The 24753-nt window shown below is 37.6% G+C and overlaps 1 protein-coding gene and 1 pseudogene across 1 annotated transcript in view; one reads left to right on the top strand and one right to left on the bottom strand.

Annotated features, from left to right (window-relative positions):
* The window catches only part of PHLPP1 (PH domain and leucine rich repeat protein phosphatase 1), a 280844-nt gene that overhangs the window by 17613 nt on the left and 238478 nt on the right, over positions 1 to 24753 (bottom strand). The window contains 3 exon segments of the mRNA XM_058277856.1: positions 7430 to 7560; positions 15094 to 15256; positions 17924 to 18124. Of these exon segments, the coding sequence (XP_058133839.1) occupies positions 7430 to 7560; positions 15094 to 15256; positions 17924 to 18124 (495 nt within the window).
* Positions 1565 to 3659, top strand: LOC111759305 (F-box only protein 34-like; annotated as a pseudogene).

Here is a 24753-nt window from a genome sequence, read left to right as displayed (position 1 = left end):
TTGGGGGAAAAACACACCAAATGTAAGGTAAGGAGTATCCTTCATAAGACTTTCATGCTAATGTGCTGGAGGTGCAGTTAATGTTGGGGTTTAAGATATATTTAGGGGATTTGAATCTCTGGACTGACAATGTGATAGCCAGATCCTGAGCCTCAACAGACTCCAGCACCTACAATCTGATTTATTGGACTTACCACACTCAGCTAAGATGGAGTTGAAGAAGGACAACCACCACACCATGGAGCCTAGAGTGATTACAACTGAAAATGGGAGGATTGCATCCAGCATCCAGGTGGAATCTGAGCCTCCTCTTGACATAGAGGTGCAATGGACACAACCAATCCAATGTCCACATAGAAGAGGTGGCATTGGATTGGGAAAAGTGGACATAATGGACAAAGGGTATGGGGAAAGGCAGGAAGAGATGAGAGGTGGAGGCGTCTTCGGGACATGGAGCTGCCCTGGATGGTGCTTCAGAGGTAATCACCGGACATTGTAAATCCTCACAGGGCCCACTTGATGGAATAGAGGAGAGTATGGGCCATGATGTGAACCAATGTATATGAGGTGCAGAGGTGCCCAGGGATGTACTTGCCAGGTCCAATGGATGTGTCATGATGGTGGGAACGAGTGTTGTTGGGGGGGGGGAGAGGGGGGGTGGGGGGGTGGGGTTGAATGGGACCTCACATATATATTTTTAATGTAATATTATTACAAAGTCAATAAAAAATAAAAAAATTTAAAAAAAAAAAAAAAGGTAAGGAGTATGATTAGTAGTAAGATTTTGACAATATTCTTTCATAATTTGTAACAAATGTCTCACAACAATGCAAGGTGTTGGTGGAGGGTTGAAGAATGGGACCCCTGTATGATGTTATGCATGTTTGCTTTGTAAGTTCACAACTTTTACTGTACCCTTGTTTATGTATGTTCATATACAAATGATATAAAGATAACAATAATAGGGTTGGATGGGGGACAAATACTTTGTTTAGTAGTAATATTTTGACAATGCTCTATTCATTAGTTAAAAAGTTTTAACAACAACGCAAAGTTATTGGTGGTAGGGTGAGTTATGAGAGTTCTGTATGATGTTATATATGTTTGTTTTATAAATTCACAACTATTATTATACACTTATAGTTTATGTATGAGTGATATACTTTAATAAATTAATTTAAAAAAAAGAGATATAGCCCAAAATGATTTGTTCTTCATATGACTGGGTACCAGATTTTATCTGTCTAAAATAGTATATAACGCAATGACGGATTTTTTAAGGCATACCTCTTAAGACCCACTGCAGTTTCCTGAATTCTAGGGAAAACTGAATCTCACTTCTAAGACTTTTCTTTACAGAATGTAGAGACCTCAAAGAAATTACTCCCTTTCCTAGCCTGATTATTAAGGGGAAAAAGTCCTTAAAACTCATAGTCCACCAAGCTGCACTGGCGCTCAGTCTGCCTTAGGGGTGGAGAGCAAGCAAGGCCCCTGCCGTGGCTGGTAAGGGGTGGAATAGCCCCAAGCTGGGCCCCAGATGGGGCAGGAACACAGGGCCTCTGTTATGCACCTAAAGTCATACCAGAAGCTCCCGAAGAAATAGCGACCTCTGGAAATCAGCAAGGAAATGCCGAGAACTTCTAAGAGCCACCACAAGGGTATAAAAGATGAAAAATGTAAAGCCAGCTACAGGAAACCAAGTGTTTTTTCTTCAACTTCTCTTAGTAAAGACTCATCTTGAAAGCCTTTTGGGATCATTTCTCCAAATGTTCTGTGCAGTGTGAGTGGGAAGAGTCCTGTAGAGAGCAGCTTGAGTGTTAGAACCAAAAGGAATGCACCACCTACAACAATCTACCACCTACAACAATCCACCAGGGTGAAGACAGGGAAGGGCCCATTGGTATCTGGACTGTTGTGAAACCGGGAAATATCAAGGAGAAAACTGCATTCTTTGCAGCCCACCAGAGTACCAGGTAGGACAGCATCTATGAAAATAAAAAGCCCTTGGGATACTGATAGGAGAGCTATTAAAAGAAGGAAAAAAAAAATCAAGAGATCTTAAAAAAAGTCAATGTACAGTTAGAAAGGATGAGCTAGGAGCCTGAACCTTCTGCATGTGGCATCGAGTATCGTTTTGTGCATTATGTGACAATGGGGATGCAGTCTATGTAGGGAGGCCTCTGTTGGTCATGCAGATGGTGGCCTTCCTCGAGTAAAGAGTCAGTGCTCTGCTGGCCACTGTGTGAAAACCTGCTGTTGTTACGTTTTCTGGACAATCCAGAGGTGTGTCCCCAGCCTCCAAGCTCTTCTCTGACCCAGGAGCCTCTGAGGAACCCACAGGAAGGGGAAATCCTGAGGTTTTCTGGTAAACTGCAGAGGAGTCAGTCCATGCTCTTGACATGGCAGCCAGGCTGGAGTCAAAGTGCCTGAAGGCAAAGCCAGCGAGAGCCTGTGAGCCTCTGGAGGAGTAACAGCTTCCGTGGGAATGTGGGCCGGATATTACTTGCAGATGATAGCCAGGTTTGAAGAAGGCAAAGCAAAAAAAGGCACCTTGGGGGATGTGACACTCAGGAACCCTGTTGGGTCTGTGTCTGTGGACTGTAGCTTTTTAAAGCTGACCACTATTCTCCTAAGGGGAACCAGGCCTGGGACAATGCTCCTCAGGACAGCCCCTCATTGCCAGCAGGTAGGAATTTCCATATGGACAGTGCAGAATTAGAGCCAGGGCAGCAAACTGCCATGCAAAACAGCAATAGGTATGATGTGGAATGACAGAGGAATTTGCTGATTACCTTTTCCTCTTTGCACCTGTCTCTAAGCCACTGAATTGCCCACAAATGGTAGTGATTATAAAAGCAGAGGGTTTGTGCTTAGTAGCCAAAGTCCTGATAAAAGAAGAAAAGAATCTTTGTGCATTAGCATCACTGTGTCCCAGGTCGAGAAAGATGAACTTTCTAGATTAAACCCCTCTGAAGACCCACTTCCAGGGACTTCCACACCCTCTCCCCCCAACCTGCTCAGTGCCAGTTGGACTGTTCCTAGTCCTCAGAGGACAGTCAGCTTGAAGATGCTGCTGAGGGTGAGAGAGCATCTGAGGAACAGTGTTTCAGCTGAGCCATTTGTTCTGCTTCAGTATTCTGTGGAGGGTACATGACTGGTACATGAGACGCATAGTCGGAAGAAGCAGTTGTCTCATGGCTTGCTGGAGACCAGGTTTAAAATCCAGCAGCTTTTGGAGCCTCAGCAGTACGTGGCCTTTTTACCCTACCACATTACAGTGGAAATCTTCAGGTTACTTCCTGTCAAGAGTTTAGTGGTTCTCAAATGTACCTGATGATATTTTAAGTTTCTCATTGAAAACTATGACATCAGGCCAGCAGATTCTTGTTGGGTTTGAGATCCACGCTATAAAGAGGATACTTGTAAGCAGGGTAAGAAAAATACATGAAAGGGGATGTGTCCCTGTGCTGGTGGCACCCCAAGGCCTACTGCCAGGCATTGCCCTATGGACCTACAGGATGTGCTGCCACCTGTCTCAGGAAGGCTTCCCTGGCTGTAGGCTAGGGCTTCATGACAATTACTGGGCCCCTGCCTGCCACAGTTTTAATCGGGCAATCCATAAGAAAGCAAAAGGGACAGAAACGGAAGAGGAACATTAAAGTCCATGTGAGAGGCAACAAAAAACCTGATTTTTAAAACTGCAAACATACTATACAGATACACTGTTAAAGTGAATGTTGCCCTCAGAGTCACAGTCACTTTAGGTAAATCTGTACTTATTCCTTTAGGACGGTCATTTTTAGATGCTAATTTATAAGCTGCACAAGAAAATTGGTCTTAATGTTTGATAGTGGTGCCTCACAGTTGATCCAGGGTGGCATCCTGGTTTGATTCCTTGGCTCTGAGTAACTATGCCAGTTTTCTTAAAAAATCATTTCTCAAAGGAGGAAGATTTGCGCCCTATCGAGGATGATCAGAAGAGTGCACTGCAGACCCTGCTGGCACTCCCCCAAAGTGTTGCCAGAAATGTTTCCAGCACTGGTACCACAGGTGAAATAAGCAGATAGTATCCAAGAAAAGAACAGCAGCCCCACCTAGATGAAAAGTATGCTTAGAAAGGAAAAGCCAGGCACTTTACCTTGACCTTATATACCAGATCCTGTGACAATGATGCCTGTGGTCAGTACTGGCTTTCAAGCCCTATGGTGTTTACAGTATATATAATTGTTGTGTGTTCACAGGGGTATGAAACTGCACATTAAACCTGAGCACCTTAACCTTGAGATGAGTGCTTTTGACCCCTCTGTAAATGACACTATTAAAATCCAGTTGTATATAATGAACAGCTGACTGAACAATATAATCACAAGGCAGTTGTTAATAGTGTAGCAGCTATAATTGTGTTTTTTATTGTTCTGTCTCAAGTTTGTACATCCTGTATAAAATATGAATGTTTCCCAAGTAAACTATGAATGTTTCATGTATTTAAAAAAACCCGCCTAGTCCTTTCTTGTAAAGTAGCAGTTTCTCACTCCTGCCTAGCTGAATACAGTGTGGCTGAGTAGCTCTGTGAAATTGGAATGTTCACTCTTGTCTGGAAACTTTGGGAGCTGGAGCTCAATCACTCTTCTCAGTCACCATATGTACTTACTCTGGCTCATAGAAATGAAATAAGCCAACCCTCTACTAGTGCAAGAAATACATTAGAGATGGAAATTCTTTCTAGTTATTAATATCCATAGATGTTAAATATAAGGTATCATTTATATGAGAGTATTATGATTTCAGTGTTACTAATCATTTTTGTAATCTGAGACATATAAGAGATTGACCACGGTAGTTCAGGTCACCCCAGTGACACATGCTCACTGCAGAAAATTTAACAGATTTCCTATTATGCATATGTAATACTAGGATTATTTTATACCTATATCTACGGTTTTGCCTCTTTTTTCTAATTATATTCTGAATATTTGAGTCATTTTATAGTCATCTTAAACAGAAGGACTACCTTGATGACTATCCCTATGCCTAAAAATGAGCACATTTCTGATTATTTCCTTAGAATAATTTTTTTTTGCAATAGAAAACGCTAGTCGAAATGTGTATTTCTTTAAAAGCTTAAAAGCTTAATACAGAGGTCCAATTCCTTTCACTTTATAGTCTTCCAGCAGCACCAGTTAGAAAAAAATTATCTGAATTTTTTAGTAGTTCCTTGATAGGCTACTGAAAATAAGCATAATCTTTTCATGTGATTATCTTTTCTTTTGTGAACTGTTCATGTTCACTTATTTTGTTTGAGTACTTCTCTTATTGACTTGTAAGAATACTTTTTATTAAGAATATTAATGCTTTCATTTTTTGTATTCTTTGCTAGTGTTTCTTCCCAGTTTGCCTTTGCCTTTTCGATTTACTCTTGGTAGATTTTAGAATAAAAATTTTAAACTCTTTATGTATAAAATTTCATGTTATTTTAGGTTTAAAAAGTATATTTATGAATAAATACACATAATATAAATATTAAAACCAATCTAAGTATACTGGTTTCTTTTCTTGTGAACTTTTCCCTCTTTTTGAACTTAGTCATTTTCTAGTTTTTTTCTCTGTATAACTTTTCTTTTCACTTAAGTACATTGTAGAGATCTTTTGAGTTAGTAATATAGCTCTGTATCATTATGACACCTTGAAGTTTTTTATACATTCCAGGAAAGATCACGTTCTTAGAGCTAATCCATTCCTGTGGGTATGGGACTCTGGTTGGATTGCATTCAGCTGGGGTGCCTCTGATTGGCTTGCTTCAATAAAGTGTGACCCAGGGTGGGTCTTGGTCCTCTCACTGGTGTCCTTTATAAATGGAGGACTGAAAGCAGAGACAGAGAAAAAGGTGGCAAAGACAGAGAGGCCTGGAGAGGCTGAGAAGTCCCAAGGCTGGAGGCTGGACTCAGTGGAGCAAAGAGGCTCAGAAAGAGGACACTCCCCAGAGGCTCAAAGAGAAGAGGTATGGAGGAGAGGGGAGAGATAAACCATATGCCTCATTGCCCAGGCAATGGGGAGAAAGTGAGCCTGGAGGAGAAGCAACTAGACCTGAAGAGGAGCAGATGCCTCCAGGTGCCTTGCCATGTGGCAGGAGTCCTGGATCACCAGCAGCCAACCTTCGATGAGACAGCATCTCTGATGATGCTTTGATTTGGACATTTTCACAGCCTCAGAATTGTAAGATTTAACCTAATAAATTCTCATTCTAAAAGCTAACCCATTTCTGGTATATAGCTCCCAGTAGCTTTTAGCAAACTAAACCAATCATCCTTTTTAATAGCTGCATGACATTAAATCATGGAGCATAATTTATTTGATTCTATTGAGAGACATTTAGAGTACTGTGTGGAACATTCTTATTAAGGCAACTTTTCTAATAAGATTACCTTTAATGTTTTAAATAGCAAGCTTTAACTTTTAATTCTCTATCAACACCAAGAATGAGATAGTACCAAGGAACTCCTTCTTTCCCCAAACAAAGAGAGAACTTTAGCAGGACCTCACTATCCCACACCTCCAGTTTTATTAAAATAATCTGAATTTTACTTCCAAATTACTAACTTCACCACCACATTATGCATCTTTCTCTAGAATTCTTCAACATTTGCATTAAATGCCACAACCAGAGAAGCGGACTTGGCCCAGTGGTTAGGGCGTCCGTCTACCACATGGGAGGTCTGCGGTTCAAACCCCGGGCCTCCTTGACCCATGTGGAGTTGGCCCATGTGCAGTGCTGATGTGCACAAGGAGTGCCTGCCGCGCAGGGGTGTCCCCTGCATAGGGAAGCCCCACGTGCAAGGAGTGCACCCCGTAAGGAGAGCCACCCAGGGCAAAAGAAAGTGCAGCCTGCCTAAGAATGGTGCCACCCACACGGAGAGCTGACACAAGATGAAGCAACAAAAAGAAATACAAATTCCCGTGCCACTGACAACAACAGAAGCAGACAAAGAAGACGCAGCAAATAGAACAGACAACCGGGGCGGGGGTGTGTGTGATGGGAAGGGGAGATAAATAAATAAATAAATAAATCTTCAAAAAAATAAAATAAAATAAATGTCACAACCATATTATCAATAAGCTGTTATTTATCTTAGTTGTTCCTTACTCTTTACTGTCTTTTTTCTATATCCTGACTTCTTTAATTTTTATTCTCATTCTCTTTTAATCTGGATATGTTTCAAAGAGTACACATAAGTATCTAATTATTTGAATTTCTGCCCTCCGTTTTAGTCAGTTACGGATTTAGAAATACCTTAACTTCAAATGCATGCACACATGGCAAAAAAGTCAATGGATGCTTCAGACTTTCTATTCAATGTTTTTACTAAGTTATAAATCCCACTGTACAGTGAAAAATGATGGGGCTATAGCACTTATATAAAACAATACTTACTTCAGCAGTTCCAGGGTTTTATGATCGAGGGCAAGGCGGGGGTTTCCAGTCAGGTCTAGTTCCTGCAGTTTTGGAGGCAAGTTTTCTGGTAAAGTGACTTCACTTAGTTCGTTACAGCTCAGGTCCACGCACTGAAAGAATAAATTGAGACAAGAAAGAGACTGCCTAGAAAAGCTGTTCAGGTAGTTCTACACTCCTACCCTTTGCAGTGAATCAGTCTGACCATTCAATAGACTATATTGGCCAAAGGCAGAAAAAGGAGTTTGTTGCTCTGACATAAACATTTTTAAAAGATTTTGCCAAATGCAGTAGGGATTTTTACTTTATTTGAATAACAATTTTTACTTTATTGAATAACAAAGACTATGCCATAGTCTTTCCATCTTTGTCCCGACTTTTAAAATTAAGCAATAAGTGAAAAATCCTAAGGACATTTAGTGCTCATAAAATCTTTGTGCCTGTGGCAGCCATAAGGGTTACAGTTAGAACATCAAAATGAAACTTAAGGGCTTTCTTAAAAAACAATGCAAAACAAAACAAAACAACAAGCATGCAAAATGAACAAAAGGCAGGGGAAAAGCATTCAGAAGAGAGGATACTTTCTTTGAGAGAAGGAAATGAAAGGAAGCATTAAATTCGGATCCTGTCCTCAAGATATCCAATACCTGGACTCTCCTACATGGCATGCCTAATATGACTTGGAAAAAAACAACAAAAGGACTTCACGTTGACTAGAACAAAAATTACATTTCTGCAAATACGGGAATGATACCTCCTCTCCCACAAAACCGATGGAAGGTTTAAATGAAGGAAACTCTAAACGAGGGGTTCTTAACCTTTTTTGTTCCACTGACCCCTTTGCAAGTCAGATGAAAACCACCAACCCCTAAGTCCACATTATACTATATATTATTTAATAAACATATCACACCCGCACCAACAAGTACCCACAAGAATAGTGTTTTTGAACTTCAATCCAAGCTCACAGACCCCTTGTTAAGAACGCCTACAACTAAACTGAGGCTCTGTGCTTATATTACGGACCAGCTAAGAGGATAAAGAAGTCTCACCATGCACAAAGGAGAAGAGGAGTAACTGGCAAATGTCCTGGAAAAAAGAGACTGTAACCCACAACTTGGTAGAATGGGGTAGAGGACATTTGATAATTATCTAGCTTGAGTTAGCATCTTAAAAAAAAAAATGCCTAAGGAACCTATTAAAAATCTTAAGATAGTTTCAAAAAGGGAATTGTTTCTAAGAAATGTGGACAAAAATCTTCCTTTTATTTGGAAAACCCCTTAAAGAATTTAAATATATTATGGTTAGGGGTGGGACTGGGTAAAACAAGACCCATATTTATGAAGAAATATATTCTCCACTGACTTCGAACAATAAAATGCTTCCCCAAACTTTCATATCCTTGCTCCCAAATAGCAGCAATGATAAAAAAAATTATATTGTCATTTTCAATAAACACTTTTTATTTTGAGAGCATTAAAATCATATTACAAAAAGCTGGACAGACAGAAAAGCCTTGGAAAACTTACTTTTTAAATCTAACCCATGGGAAGCAGACTTAGCCCAATGGATAGAGCGTCGTCCGCGGTTTAAACTCTGGGCGTCCTTGACCCGTGTGGAGCTGGCCCATGCACAGTGCTGATGCGCGCAAGGAGTGCCCTGCCAAGCAGGGGTGTCCCCTGCGTAGGGGAGCCCCACACGCAAGGAGTGCGTCCCGTAAGGAGAGCCGTCCAGTGCGAAAGAAAGTGCAGCCGGCCAAGAGAATGGTGCCACACACATGGAGAGTTGACACAACAAAAAGAAACACAGATTCCGGTGCCATTGATAAGGATAGAAGCAGTCACAGAAGAACACACAGCAAATGGACACAGAGAGCAGAAAACTGGGGTGGAAGGGGAGAGAAATTTAAAAAAATAAAAAATAAAAATAAATAAATCCAACCTAACACAACCAGTGTAAGAATTCATATGTATCCTTATTAGTGATATTTAAAAACATTTATATCATAAATGAAGGTCCAATTTCATTTACATTTAATTGTCTGTGACTTGATTGCAACCATTTTCCACATCTTCATTCCCTTCACCTAAAGAGCCTCACACTACTTTGAGTACATGTACAATAAATAATTCACTTAACCTAAACAGCAAAAATAGGCAGTCACAAGAACTATCAACTGGACTTCAATGAGAAAACTGGGATAATACTGGTTACTAATGTGCTATGTTGTCATTTTAGTTAGTATACATCAGTACTGATAAAACAACAAATGTGGGTAAATACAATCTGCCAGATAGTAATGAAATACGAGCTAAAAGGCTGACAGTGGTTGACAGAAACAAATTCAGAGGTAAAAGTATGCATTTTGGTGAATGATTAATTAAAAACATTCTAGAATAAGACAATTTTATGAAACTGGTAAAAAAAATTTAATATAGCCTAAAGATTTAGATTTTCAGAGTTCTACAGATATAAAACATCTCATTTTCTAAATGACCAAATTACAAAATTAATTTAGTAGGATTTTTTTGGTAAAGATAATATTGAGGACTGAGATACAGATCTTAAGAGTTGATACTTCCACACTACTTCCCACTTCCCTTCTATGCCCACTTGGTTACCCAAGTCTTCTTTGACTGATGACTTAATCCACCTGAGCCAGTTCTCTTCCATCTCGTTCCATTATCCTGGTATAACTCTCCTCATGTTTCACTTGGGGAGTCCTACGACTGCACCCTAACTTTGCTTTCAGTCTCACTTCCTTCCAAACCACTCCCCACAATGCTGTCAGAATGATTTTTCTATTGTGGTTTACTCCACTCAATCACATTCCACCCTCAGTTTTTCAATTGCTCCTTAATGCTCTTTACTCTGTCCATCAAACTCCTCAGGATGTCAAATAAGGCCCTTCACCCCCTACTTCCACTACTTGCTTTCTCACTCATATTCTATATTTCACCTATGTCAAAGTAATTACAGTCCCTGCATGTGTCAGGTTCTCATCTGTCCGTGCCATTTTACATACTATTCTCTGTGTAAGCTTTTCTTGCCTTTTACCCAGTAAAGTCTGCCTTATTCCTTGTTAAGACTCAACTCAATGCTAACTCCCTATAACCCCTGTTTCAATGAGATGTCCTTTGTTATAATTATCTGCTTATTTATTTCTTCCACTAGACTATAACCTCTTAGAGAGCAGGAAGTGCCCTTTTACCCTAAACACAGTTCGTGGGATAGAAGAAAAGCTCAACAAACGCTTTCACTGAAAGGATGAACAAATGAACAACTGATTGGCACATTGAATATATGGACTGACTGACTGACTGAATGAATGAATGAATATTATAAGATGGTGTGGTAGACTGAATTGTGTACTCCTGTTCCGACATGTTCTTGGTCTTGGTCTGCATTCTGGTGAGTGTGGACCCATTTTACGTAAATGGCCAGTCCCTGGTAGATATTGCTGCTTCTTTCTTCAATCCTTGTTTGAAGCCCTGTCCTGGACAGGAATTGACACCAGACTCCCCCAAAAGTTTCCTGAATAACTATTACTTAATCAGATTCTAAGATTCTAATGATGACTGCTCTAGGTTTCTGGTTTGAGATATGCATTACAGTTGACCTGATGACCTTTAACATCTTGGAAGTCAAATACTTCACACAACTGACACTCAAGTGGCCCCTGACCTGTCTTCATTTCCATGATCCTACTTCCAAAATAATTAATCCCTTTTCTTTCATCCAGTCTGACCCAGTCATTTCCCCATATTCCTTTTAAGTCTTTATGACTAAGCTGATAGCCTATCGTTCCATCTCACTTTAGAAACAACAACAAACACGGATGGATTCCAAGTGATATTCAAGTTCCTGTAGACACTGTTGTCAAGAGTGTGGCATATTACAAATACTTCATACTCCATTTCTCAGTTAAAGCAACACGGCTTCTAGACATGAATTTACTTACTTACCGTTTACTAATGCATAGTGCAAACATGAAAATAATGTTCTGAAGAGAATTTTAAACATTTTAAAAGATGCTATTCACCCAGTAATTAAAATAGAAAAGCCATAAGAATATGGAAATTTCACAAAGAAGTTGCTGACATAGTGTATAATCCCTAAATACAAATTTTGTTCACCATGTATGTCATGCATTTATTTCACATGCTTAATAAATCACGCTTCAAAAAAGGTTAGAATATGTCATATTGGAAGTTATTCAACCATAAGCTTGGATTTTGTTGCACCAACACTATAATAGCAATGTGACTGCTATCCGGTTCTGTGGAAGGGCCCCTAAGGAAGGAGAACAGAGTGTCAAATCCACAGCCAACTCTGCTTTCTTGGGTTCATCAGCCATTACCAGCCTAAGCACAGATTTAGGCCTGGGTCCAATCAAGTAATGTTCGGCTCACATGGTGTTTGTGGGACCATGTGTTCCTCTTAAGCTGGCTGAGAGCTTATCTACATCCAAAAGGGAGATGTGTCTAATTTAGACCCAGAACAGGATCTGTACTTGCTCCAGTAACATGGGACTGGTGGTACGGGTTTGGAAGATAAGTTTAGAAAAGTGTTGAACAAAGATAAAGATGATAATACTACGGAACAAAAGTACTATGACTTTGGGTCCATTTGGGATCATCGGAAAATTCTGAAAATAGTTTTTTTCTACTTCTAGTGACAATTTATATGACCTCCATGTCCACATAAAGAAACTACTGACAGATAGTCACTTTACCAGATCTCATAGGATGTTCCAAAATGGAAAAAAAGGCCAGACCTGAATTTTATGCAAGATTATAAAGTATGGATACAGTCTGTTTTAGTGGTACATGGACAATGACCTAATTTTCAAGGTTTTTTCTTTTCTGATTCATTTTAGCACATATTTTACTGAGGAGACTTCTTTACCCTTTTTAATAATTGTTTTTAAAGTTTTGGTAACAAATCTGTGAATAAGCACTTTCCTTTTCTGTCTTAAAAGATAAGACTACTTGGAGAGTAGTAGCTAAATACACCATGATCTTATCCTTCTTAAAATTATGTTATCTGCTAACTTTTTATAATTGCAATGATCTTCATACCTTTTATGAGATACATTACAACTGCTGTACTTTATTCATGCTTTTTTTTCAAGAAGCAATATGAATATAATCTAGGGTTATAAAGTCAATAAAATTTTAATATAGACTAGAATATCTAAATCTAGGAATGAAAATATTTCTTTTACAGTAAAAACATGCTTTAGGGCTCAGTTTACAATTAAGATTTTCAAAGGTATTTTTATCATTTGAGATAAAACAAAATTTTGTAAAATTTTACGTAATTTTACTTAATTTAAATGTAAGTAAATATTGCAACTTAAATTATCTTACGCAAGAACACTAAAGAATCAATTCAGAATTTTAAAAAACAATATAAAGACTACTTTTTCAATAAGCTATCTATCTGTCCAAGGAAAATTTATACTTTTGTTCATTAAGGGTACTTGATATTGTTCACCACCACTAATCTCACCCTGCTCCAAAACACCACCATCAGAAAAACCTTTCTATTGGTAATGAAAGAGCTGCGGTCAACCTGGATGTTTTAACACCAGGAAAGTGCTGAAATTTAACAGTTGGGATGAAAAATCAAAGACCAAAAGAATGGAAACCATTTAAAGACCACCACAGGAAGTAAAATTTTAAAAGGAGCTATAAAGTGGTATACAGAGAGAGGACAATAGGGAAAGAAATGAAGCAGAAACAGAAGGCACTGATTTTGGAACCAAGAAATCAAACCAAGTGTCTAGGAGAGAATTAGTTTTCATATAACAAGTTTCATATTTTGTAAAAATCTAGTCAAAACTTGAAAAAAATTGTCTATTTGTATTTTAAACCAGGTGCTAAATACAAAAACAAAAAACTAACTAACCTACCATTAAGAGTTATATAACATTAAAGGACAGGTACAGAAACTAAGACCAGCAAATAGAAAGTTAATTCTGAGACTCTGTTTTTCTCCTCTGTGCTGGTATATCACCTGGCAGGTGCACAGACATCAGTTTAACAGCCCCACGTAAAAGATATCACAGCACAGCTGATAAGTAGAGTAATGGGTAGTTCAAGGCCTCCTGGAAGCATAGCTGCCAACATCTTTCCTGTGCTGAAGGCAAAGAAGCATTTGCTTAAATAATAAATTTCCTGGATTTTGTTCAGTTTCAGCCAAATAGTTGCTCTATACAGTCAACATCATAGGTAAACCACATCAAAGACCTGTATTAAGAGGAGCTAACATTTACAGGGTTATTATTATGTGCCAGTCCTATTTCAAATACTTTACATGTATTATTCCATTATATTCTCACACGATACTTAAGGGAAGTACTATTTTTTCCCCTGATTTTGCATATGAGGATACAGAGCAGTCAAATAATTTTCAGCTGAGATCCAACTCTAGGCCTGTCTTTCTTCAAGGCCCATGCTCTTAACCTCTATGAATGGTATTATCTACAAAGTAAAAGTAAAATATTTTAGGAAGTTCATAATAAACATTCTAAAATGCCAAATGACCTATGAAATTATAGTGCTCTTAAAGTTCACAGTAAAACAGTTTGTGCCTTAAAGCATACACAAATTTACACACACTTATAAAATGGCTTGTATGAACCTTAACCATATACTTGCCTAAAAATGGTTGTAGTGAAAATTTACACATGCTATTTGAAATGTCTATACATATTCTTAATCTGATAACTAATGAAGTTTATATCAGAAGTGCCTGAGAAGTGAAGAATAGCTAAGTATAACTACTTTTTTCCTTGTGAGACTAGAATATGCTCCATGTCTAAACCACCAAGTTATTTTTAATTAAGCATAAAATTGGTGACCATCAGAAATGCCAAGATGCAAATGAAAAACTACACTGTATATAAACAATGTCTTACTTTTGCACTCCTCCCCACCAAGAGAAGACAAAAAACATGGGGGAAAAAGTTGTTATAGCTTTCATTCTATGAATTAGTTTCATCCCATGAGTTCACAGGTCAGTCCCTGGGTTGGGAGTCAGGAATTTTGACCCACTCTATCATCAATGTGCCATCTTCATTTTTCAGCACCTCAGTTTCCTTATCTTTTAAGAGGGAGTGATGATATCTGCTTTGTCAATTTCATTAAATGGAAATGTTTAATGACAGCAATGATGTTGTATCTATAAATGGAATTGCCACTAGTTGAGTACTTCGGAGATATAAGCTATTAGGTGAGTTGGGATGTGAGAGGGGTGTGCAGTGGTACTGTTAACTTTTCCCAATTGCTCCTGCATCTGACATCCTCTAAGCCTCATAACCTACTCTGGAAGTAGGCAGGGCAAGTTTTACTGTATGGATATGGAAGGAGGTATTAGACGGTTATGTGGCTGGCCTCATGTCATAAAACTAGTTAGGGACAGAGCCCAGGAATACAATTTTTCAACTCCCAGTCCAGTGCTTTTTACCCTCTGCTGACTCAACAGTGTAGCCCACTGGTTAGGAAGACTAGGACAAGGACTAGATTCTTCATTCTAAGTATATATCCAACCAAGTTGCAAACATTCTGAATTGATGAATTAGGGAAACCAATACTCTTTGTAGAACTGAAGCGTAGAGTTTATGGAATCAAAATACATACTTTGATTTCTGGGAGCTGCATAACTTCAGGAAAGACTTCAATGCAATTGGAGTGGGCAATCACGGTGTGCATGCGCCTGCAGTTCATGACAGTTGTTGGGATGGCTTTCAGTTTATTCCCACTGATATCGATTTCTTCAAGTTCCTCTAGCTTTGCCATTTTACTAAAAGAGAAAATCCATTGCAGCATAAAAAAATTATAAAGCGATTTACAAAGAAAATAAGATATAATGAGAACCAAAAGAGGAACTTACTATTATGACATTACTTTAAAGATCCTTAAAGACTCACTTGTAATAGTTATTTTTAAAAATGAGACAATTTTTTCACTATATTTATGAGTATCAAAGTATTTTAACACCTCTTCAAATTGGCAACACAAAGAAAAACCCAAATCCTTTTCTTAAAATCTATATGTCAATTAAGTTACTACAGCAACAATTACTTTGCTTTGTAGCTTAGTCTGAATGCCAATGAAAATTCTACTGAAATGGGTCTTTGAAAGAGCTTAATTTGAGAGTGTGATTTCTTTGTATTGGCACTGAAAACTCAAGGAGACATAGAGCATAGGGCTGTGCTTCATACTACGATATACTTTCTCCTAAAACCCCTCTCCCCAGATTGCTCTATCATTCATGATTATAAAGCAGATGTGAGGGACAGAAGGTAAGGGTACATTTGACAGGTCATCTGAATCATCTCTTGGCCATCTGGTAGTGCCTGAATTCAAACAATGCCCCGCCCCCAGAATCTCTCTCAACTCCTGCTAAACATCTACAAAGAAGGAATCTCTTTACCCTTACCCTAATAACATGTTCTAATGTAATTTAACACCTTAATTTAAGAATGTCTTTTATTGCTCAATCTTAATCTATCATGCAACTTCAGTGAACAAAAATTTCAGAGTTAGGGCTTATTATATTCTTTGTAAATCTGGAGGAAAAACACCAAGCCCACCAACTCTGTAGGCATTCAACAGCATCTATCACTCCTCTGATCCTCTTTCTACTACTGGTAATGCTGGATTTCAGGAAGTCCAGGATGCCCAGTAGCTGTAACGTAAGCTTGTAACCCAAATTAGTTAGTTTATGATTATTGATATTTTCCTCCTTGTTATAGTTTTATTGCAATAAACCTTTAAAAAATTCTGCAAAAATCCCTTGATTTGCCATCCTTCAAATATAAAGGTTATCTAATAACCTTGAAAATAAATATGTGTAAAGGTACAAGAACTAATTTTTTATCTTATGAAATCAGATCTTTTAATATAACAAGGAGTCAATACATCAGGATATACTACAAACATTATACACACAGTCTGTGAAATAAACCATCTCTGACAGCTTCAGTTTTAAGAAAATTATTTTAAGAGTAATATGCTAACAACCTTATATTTTGAAAGAAATATGGTAAAAGAGCATGAAAAATGATTAAAAGAATAGAAATCAGGCTTAAGAAGGAAAAATTAAAGAAGTGTGCACCTTAACACAGAAAGAAGGCAGCAAAGAATGAATGACTTGATCACTGGATTGTGTCTTTAATTCATTTGGTGAGTGTCTACCCTAGGCCAGACCTTGTGTGAGACATAGGTTAAAGGAGAGAAGTAAATCACAATCCTGCCCCTTAAGGAGCTTGGGGTATTGTAGCACAGCTGCTGGGCCACGTCATAACACCTTGTAAAGAGATGGAAATTAGAGCAAGATCGATTTTTACTAGGTCTACTAAAAACTTCTTTGCACTTAGGGTGATTAGAGGCATGGGTCACTAGGGGGAATGGAGAGACAGCCTCTGAATTGAGCCAATGGTCATTTCTTCTGCAGAATTTAGACACTTACCATCTGAAATAGGACAATGAGCTCTTACAGATAATTTTATGTGATCACTATGTTTTCTTCCAAAACTATGATCTCCCCATCTTGTAAATACATAGAAGTAAAGTATAACCATTAACCTCACATGAGGGAAAAATAATAAAATAAAAAGAAATATATATTATAAAAAACAGAGCAATACTCTTAAGTAAATGCAAAATTGGGTCTTCCTCCTCCAGCAAGGGTTTAAAAAGGCTGGTAGCAGAAAGTGGTTGTGCTAGTAATTTGATTTGGCCTCAATTCTGAGCTGTAGTTACCAGCATAATAACCAAAGTGTTAGTGTTTGCTTCTTCGATGTGTGGGTGTGTGCTCCAAGTCCTAACTTGTTAAATGGATAAATGCTAACAAAATGGAAGTGGAGTAAATTCTTCATGGCAGGCTCAGTGTGTAGAGTCACTCAAAGCCAAAGACAATACCATTGCTACCCCAAGTTGGAAACTAAAATTAAAATGGAATTAAAAATAGATCGTCTAAGATCTATAAATTATTTGTAATGTCATGTAGTTTCTATGGTTGCATATGCTACCACTGTACTTTTGATTCCATGTGCATGAATATAAAAGCTGGTAGTTAATTAAGAAGCTTCAAGTTCTGAGATTAGGTTCTAATTCCCATATACTATATTAGGCTAATGTTTTTGTTTTTAATTAATCTGACTAGTTAGAAAGAAACACAAGAAAAATATACCCACTAAATAACATACCTTATTTAAAAATCATAAGGAAATTCTAGGGATTGGGTTTTTGGATACATTCATATTAGAAAAAAGCTAATACTCATCTCTTTAGGAGAATGCTGACCATGGCTTGCATAAAAGACAACCATGAACAAGAATGATGGAGGAACAAGTTTGATGTTATCTGGGAAACAGACATTTTAGCCTTCTCCTTTCTTCTTTCCATTGATGAAGACATTTTTAGAAACGCAATAAAAAAAAATCACTTTACAACCCTTCTTTACCTTGCTGGAAAACTCTGAAGTCGGTTATAGGCCATGTGAAGAATCTTCAGATGGGGGTGCCCTGTTAACAAGGGCACACATTTATCTGTGAGGTTGTTATTTGTCAAATACAACTCTTGTAAGATGCTGCTCGTCTCTTCAGAAAGTGTGGCTGGTGGAAGGGTTTCTAGTTTGTTTGCAGATGCATTCAGGAATCGCAGGCTACAGTGACAAAATGCAAAAGATAAACCAGAGCTCTAGTTCAGAGTCCTCAGCACATTTTAAAAAATTGATACCAGGCATATTAGACTGGATGCTGGGTTTAGAAATATGAATTAAAAGACAGTCCCTAAACAAAAATAAATATACAAATAAATAAGTAAATGATATAGTCCCTGGCTTCAAGGAGCTCAATTTAGCCAACATACAAATACCTGATCTATAATAAATACAATAGCTGTCTACATATGATAAATACAAAGAGATACAAATCAATTTTTATGGGAACAGAAAGGTGGGAGGAAGTGATTAATTCTTTTGCTGGTGAGGGATGGAAAGAAGAGTGATAAAGTAAATGTAATATTCTGACTTGCAAAGAGAAAAACAACTGTCCGTTTTTATAAAAAGATTTAAAAATAATAATAAAATAGGCATTAGATCCTAATGCAACTAAATCTCAAAGTGACTTAAGTCCTTTTCACTCAGCATGTCCAACCCATTTTTTTCTTTTAGTTTTTTCTTTATTAGAGAAGTTGTGGGTTTACTGAAAAATCATGCATAAAATATCCAAACCACTTTTTACTGACATACATTCACAACTGCACATGATAATATGCTGTGTATTCAAATAATGGACTGCTATATAAGAAAGAGAATGAAGAACTACAATTACATGCACCCAAAGGATGAATCTCACAATTATAATGTTGAGTGAAAGAAGCCAGATTAAAGGAGATTCCATATTCATGAAATTCAAAACCAGACAAAACTAATCTATGTTATTAGAAGTCAGGGTAATGATTACTCTTGGGCGCAGTGGGGGCAGTGTCCAGGCAAGAACTCCTGGCTGTTTCTTGATCAGGATGCTGTTTACAAGAGCATATTTCACTTTAAGAAAATTCTCAAATGGTACACTCATGATTTAGCCACTTTTTGTATTTACATTATACTTTAATAAAGTCTACATAAAATTTGAAAGAAGATATATATGCTACTACAGTTTCAAGATGATAGGAATGAACAACAGAGGAAACAGAAAGTACATTTTATACCTAAGATAACTGAAATTGCCAAAGACTATATAATCCTTCCACAGTTACTGTGAAACACAGATAAGTACAAAATGCAAAGCAGGAGAACTGAAACAGAAACCTTGCTGCGCTCAGATTCTAAATCACTCCCAAGGAAAGGGAAAGCAGTGGAGGCACCGTGGTGAGGGTCAGCAGGCAGATGGCTCTCCCGCCTCACAATGGATCTCCAGTTGCGAAGCTGGAGCAACAAGAAAATGGAGTGCTCGGCAGGCAGGGCTCACCTCCCTTACTTATCTGTCCTGCCTCCTTACCTGGGTATCCTGTTAATGAACTTATACCATTCTTGCATTTCAATAATCTGGGTTCGAAAGCATTAGATTCAGGATTAGTCTGCAATATTTCATTATGAAAAATTAATAAAATCCTCCTTAAAAAGGAAGAAAATGGACTATCAGCATCATTTATTTTTAATACTGGGTTAAAAGAAGGCTTCATATTCAGGAGTGATCACCAGGACTGTCATTCCAGACTCTCCATCCACTAATTTTAACACTCCCTCAATTTTGCACCCCATCCCACTCACACACACACAACACATCAACTCTACTACTTATCTGAGGAAAAACAGCTTCCCCAAAATAGAACATTTTCCATTAAAGAAACACGTATTCTGTTGACATTCAAAAAAAGGGGGGGGAGGAGTTAGGGAAGGGCTGAACAGACCATAAATAGTCATGGGAAATTACAGTCATGTGCGCTACAGAGAAGAAAATAAAGGTCATTCGTGTAGTTTCTGAAAGGTTTTGAACTAGGAAGGAAACCAAGTTTGGCATTATAGTTCTTTTAAAGTATTTTTCAGTCTTTCTTTTTTCAAATTTAAAAAAATTTTTGTGGCACATAGGCCTAGAGAGGTTAATATCTAGCTGAAAGTCACACAGCATGTAGTGGTAAACCCACTGGAGGGGTATAATCACTATAGTTAGATCATGCCACACCCCTGCTCAAAACTCAGTGGTTCATGCTGTCATTAGGGTGATTTCCTTGCTTCCTCTAGTCTATTAAGGCCCCGGGTGATTGGCTCCTCTTCATTATTTGGTTTGACGGGGACCATACCCTACTTTTCCCACCACTCTTCTGGCACCGTGTCCTCTTCTTTGTTCTATAAATTCATAAAGTCCTTTCCTACTTCTGAGTTTTAGGATTTGCTATTCCTCCTGCATGGGAAACATGTTTTTTCTTCTCTCAACTGGCAGGTGAAATATTAGGTCCTCAGCAAAGCCTCCCTGACAAACCTAAACAGAGGGGCCTCTCCTCAGTCTCTTTAGGTCCCATTTATAGCACATGACGTTAGTACCACCGTAGTTAAGAATTCCTTACATGTAGAAGTGTTCCTATATCTTAAGGCTCTAAAACACTGTGGACTAGGGTTGTCTGGAAATCATCTGATAATCTCATTAAAACACAATTCTTTAGGAAATACACAGATACACGAAAAGGAAAGGGAGGAGAGAGAATGAATGTTTACCTAAAAAGAGGGAATTTTGTTTTGAGAAAAAAAATTGACAAGTTGTTCTTCTAGAAAGCTGCAAAAGGGACTTTAAGATCCTTCACACAATCTAAACGAAAGGAACATAATTTCCAAAAAGATAAGTGCTCTCACCTTGTTGAAACTTGTCTGAACTTAAGGAGTTATATACCTTTTTTTGGAGAATTAAAGAGACAAAAACCTGCATTCTACCCTTCCAAGAAAAGAAACTGTTAGTTAAAAACTAGGTTTCAAAGGACTACGTTTTACCAGAATAATGCTTTACTTTAATCGTCATGTCAATTAGTGGTCAAAGAGCAAACAACTGAACTAAAAAGACTTCTGATTATAATGGTCTCAAAAAGTAAATTAAATATCCTAAAGAGAATCGTAATTATAATAGTCTCACAGAAAGTAAATTCAATACCCATCCTCTTAAAAATAAAACACTCTTTGCCCAACATGTTTCAGCAGGAGACGAATTAAATTGATTTAATGTTTAAGGTGTCGTACTTCCACTAGAATGAACAATTACTTTTTTTTTCTGAGCTTTATTTCAGTATAGTCAACAATTACTCTAATTTTGCAAAATTTCTCCCATATGGTTAAAAAGTTTTACTAGGTAAATAGACTGCATTACTTCACCCCCTGCCTTCAACCCTCTAAAACAGCTAAGTTCCTAAAGAAGTAAATTTGATTTCAACTCAATATGTGATAACCGTTCTCAAGCTTCTCTCCCTTACAGATTTTTGTAGTAACAATATAAAAAGGCTGTTTAATGTGCCAAGACATGTTTCATCCACATAACCCTTCTCATCATTATGCAACATTCTTCTACTAATTAAACTAGTAATCTGTCACTGCTTTCTTTCACTTGTAAAGGTACCTGTAGAAACCACACTTCTTTCCTATTCTCTATTCCTACTTTCTACCTCATGAGTCTCACATAATCCCAGAAATACTCCTCTCATGTTTTACATAAGATAGAAACTGAAGCTGAGAAAAGTTAAATTATTTGGCAATGATTAAAAAGTAATTAGTGGCAGAGCCAGAAATAAACCCCAGAACGCTTTAATTTCAAGAGTTCACTATTTTCCAACACATCTCTCCAAAATTCAAATGCTGGAAATTATAGATAGTCCTAAAAATATTTTCCTGAGGATGTTTTCATAGGCCTGTCTCCCTCCAAAAGCTGTAGGTCCAGCAAGGCCCCTGGTAGGGAACATGGCAAGCACATGTTCAGGGAATGTCGAAATGAATTCTTAAACAAGTTAACAAATAGCGCAGCACTCAATTAGAAAAGTTTTCTTAGCAGAAAGTGCAAAATTGTATGGAAAAGACACATATATGGTTACAGCCCTAAAGTATTTGGAAATTCGCCCACAACAGCAGTGAGATAATGCCACTTCCTGCTTCTTGAACAATTGCTGCTCTTCCTTGGCACAGTCTGTTCATCTGCTCTGGATCATCTAAGTTTTACTGTTTTGTTTTTGTTGGTTTGCGTTTTACTAATTTCCAGCACACCCTTAAGTTTTACAGCCAAACTCCGTCCTTGAAACAAAGCACAGGATTTTGTACCACTATGGAGTTACCTATTTGAAAGGCATACCAGACATTCTGCATTCAAATAATTTTTCTAGTGATATACTGGGACTTGTATGCTATTAAAAATGCAAATGTTAAGCCTATCTAAGCTCAGCTAAACTCTTCTACTTTTAGACAACCCTCTGATTTCTGTCCCCCAGTGTTCCAGACATGTCAAACAAAACACTCTAAATTTCCTGTTGTCTTTACACCATAACATTTTTGACAATTTCATCTGTCTTCACTAGAAGATAGATGAAATTTAAAGCAGGAGGTTTCAAAATTCTTATGATAGTAACAAAGAGTACAAAATACATATTATACAATTATTTAGGACGCATACAACATACATGTATAACTGTAACAAAAATTCCATGAAACAACACTCAACCTTATTCTCTGTGATACACACTAATATTTTTTATCCTATGTAATTTTGTGATGGTTATTATCCACTAAATTAAAGTCATACCCCATGAATCTGTTTGAAAAAAGGACCACAGTTTTGAGTGTCTAGTACCACTACCTAGTAGTGGAGAGTACATAAAAATAAACAATGCATACAGTCCAACAGACCCCACACTTTATTAATTTTGAAAGTGCACGGCTTGGGCAATAATGACCATAAGCCTTTAGAGAAAAGGAGCAAAATTTACAGACTTAAGAATTATTAAATAAGAACTTGAAGAATTATTGAAATTAGGAAATTAATATCGATAAGATTCTATAGATTAATCTACAGATCTTATTCTAATTTTGCCAAATGTACTTTATCTGGTCCAGGATCCAGTACAGGATCCCACATTGCATTTTGTTGTCATGTACCCTCCTTAGTCTCTTCCAATTGTTCTTTCTTTCTCTTAAATGACCTTGATACTTTTGAAGAGTACTAAATAGTTATTTTGTAGAATGCCCCTCAATTTAGGTTGGTTTATGTTTCCTCATCTCAGAAGTGATAATGTGCCTTTCTCACTGCATCATATCAGAGGGTAATGATATGAACACGCCTTATTATTGGTGATGGTAACTTTGATGACTTGGTTAATTTAATGTCACTACGTTTCTTCACTGTAAAGTTAATTTTTTTGTAATTAATCTTGTGGAGAGATATTTTGAGACTTGACAAATATCCTGTTTCTCATCATTCTTTTTAGCTTATAAAAAGTATTCTTTTTAGAGGTGCAATGGACACAACCAATCCAATGTCCACATAGAAGAGGTGGCATTGGATTGGGAAAAGTGGACATGGTGGACGAAGGGTATGGGGAAAGGCAGGAAGAGATGAGAGGTGGAGGCGTCTTCGGGACATGGAGCTGCCCTGGATGGTGCTTCAGAGGTAATCACCGGACATTGTAAATCCTCACAGGGCCCACTGGATGGAATGGAGGAGAGTATGGGCCATGATGTGAACCATTGTCTATGAGGTGCAGAGGTGCCCAAAGATGTACTTACCAAATCCAATGGATGTGTCATGATGATGGGAACGAGTGTTGTTGGGGGGGGGGGGAGGGGGGGGTGGGGGGGTGGGGTTGAATGGGACCTCACATATATATTTTTAATGTAATATTATTACAAAGTCAATAAAAAAAAAAGTATTCTTTTTATAGCATTCTTGCTTGCAACAATTATTTCTGTGGTGTTTACCAAAGGGTGATTTTCTCTTTCCACAATTCCTTCCTACATTTATTAACTGGAATTCTACAGTAAATAAGAGCTGTGTACTTTAACACGATTTGCATAATTTTTTGAGCGTCTCCTTACTTGTTGCAGACTCATTTTGTGTTTTCCCTGTCTAGCCATAGAATCAATCATTTTTCCAAGGATCCCTATTTTCTTTTACTGGAGAATAATTCTTAGACACTAAGATGTGGGTGTTAGGTATACTCACTGGTACTGAAATACCACTGTTTCTAGACCTTCTCAGCAGACAGAATTAAAACATGTATGTATAGACATTCACATACATAGAAACACATTTATTTTTACATCTATATATTTTTTAAAGCCATGACTTCATACTGATACTTTTGATTACCGTCCAATCCCACAGGATTGATTCTAGCCTTCCCTCTTTATTTGCAAATCAAACCTGGCTTTCACTATCCATAAATTTCCAACTAATTTACTCAATACTAATTGAGTAAATACTAATTTACTCAAAAGTATTTTTTAAAGTTTCAGAATTGCTAACCCATATCACCCTTGTGAAGACAACTTTTACTAACTACAGTACAATAGGTACATATAGTTTTTTGTCTTTAGCCCAACAGAAGATAGGCAAAATACTGTTTTTAAAAGTTATTTAGGTAGTTCTTTTCTTGCCAGCCTGTGCAGTATGTATTTATTCAACCGCTGTCCAATATTTTGTAATTACAAGCAATGCCACAACGAGTAACCTTCTGCAAAAGTGTTTTCTTATGGCTGAAGATATCATCAGAGAAAACTTCTACAGGTGAGATCACTGTGTCAAAAGGTAAGAGAGGGAAGTGGAT

The sequence above is a fragment of the Dasypus novemcinctus genome, chromosome 16 (genome assembly GCF_030445035.2).
Source record: "Dasypus novemcinctus isolate mDasNov1 chromosome 16, mDasNov1.1.hap2, whole genome shotgun sequence".
Lineage (NCBI taxonomy): Eukaryota > Metazoa > Chordata > Mammalia > Cingulata > Dasypodidae > Dasypus > Dasypus novemcinctus.
The sequence above is the reverse complement of the archived record's forward strand: the minus strand, read 5'-3'. Positions and strand labels throughout refer to the sequence as shown.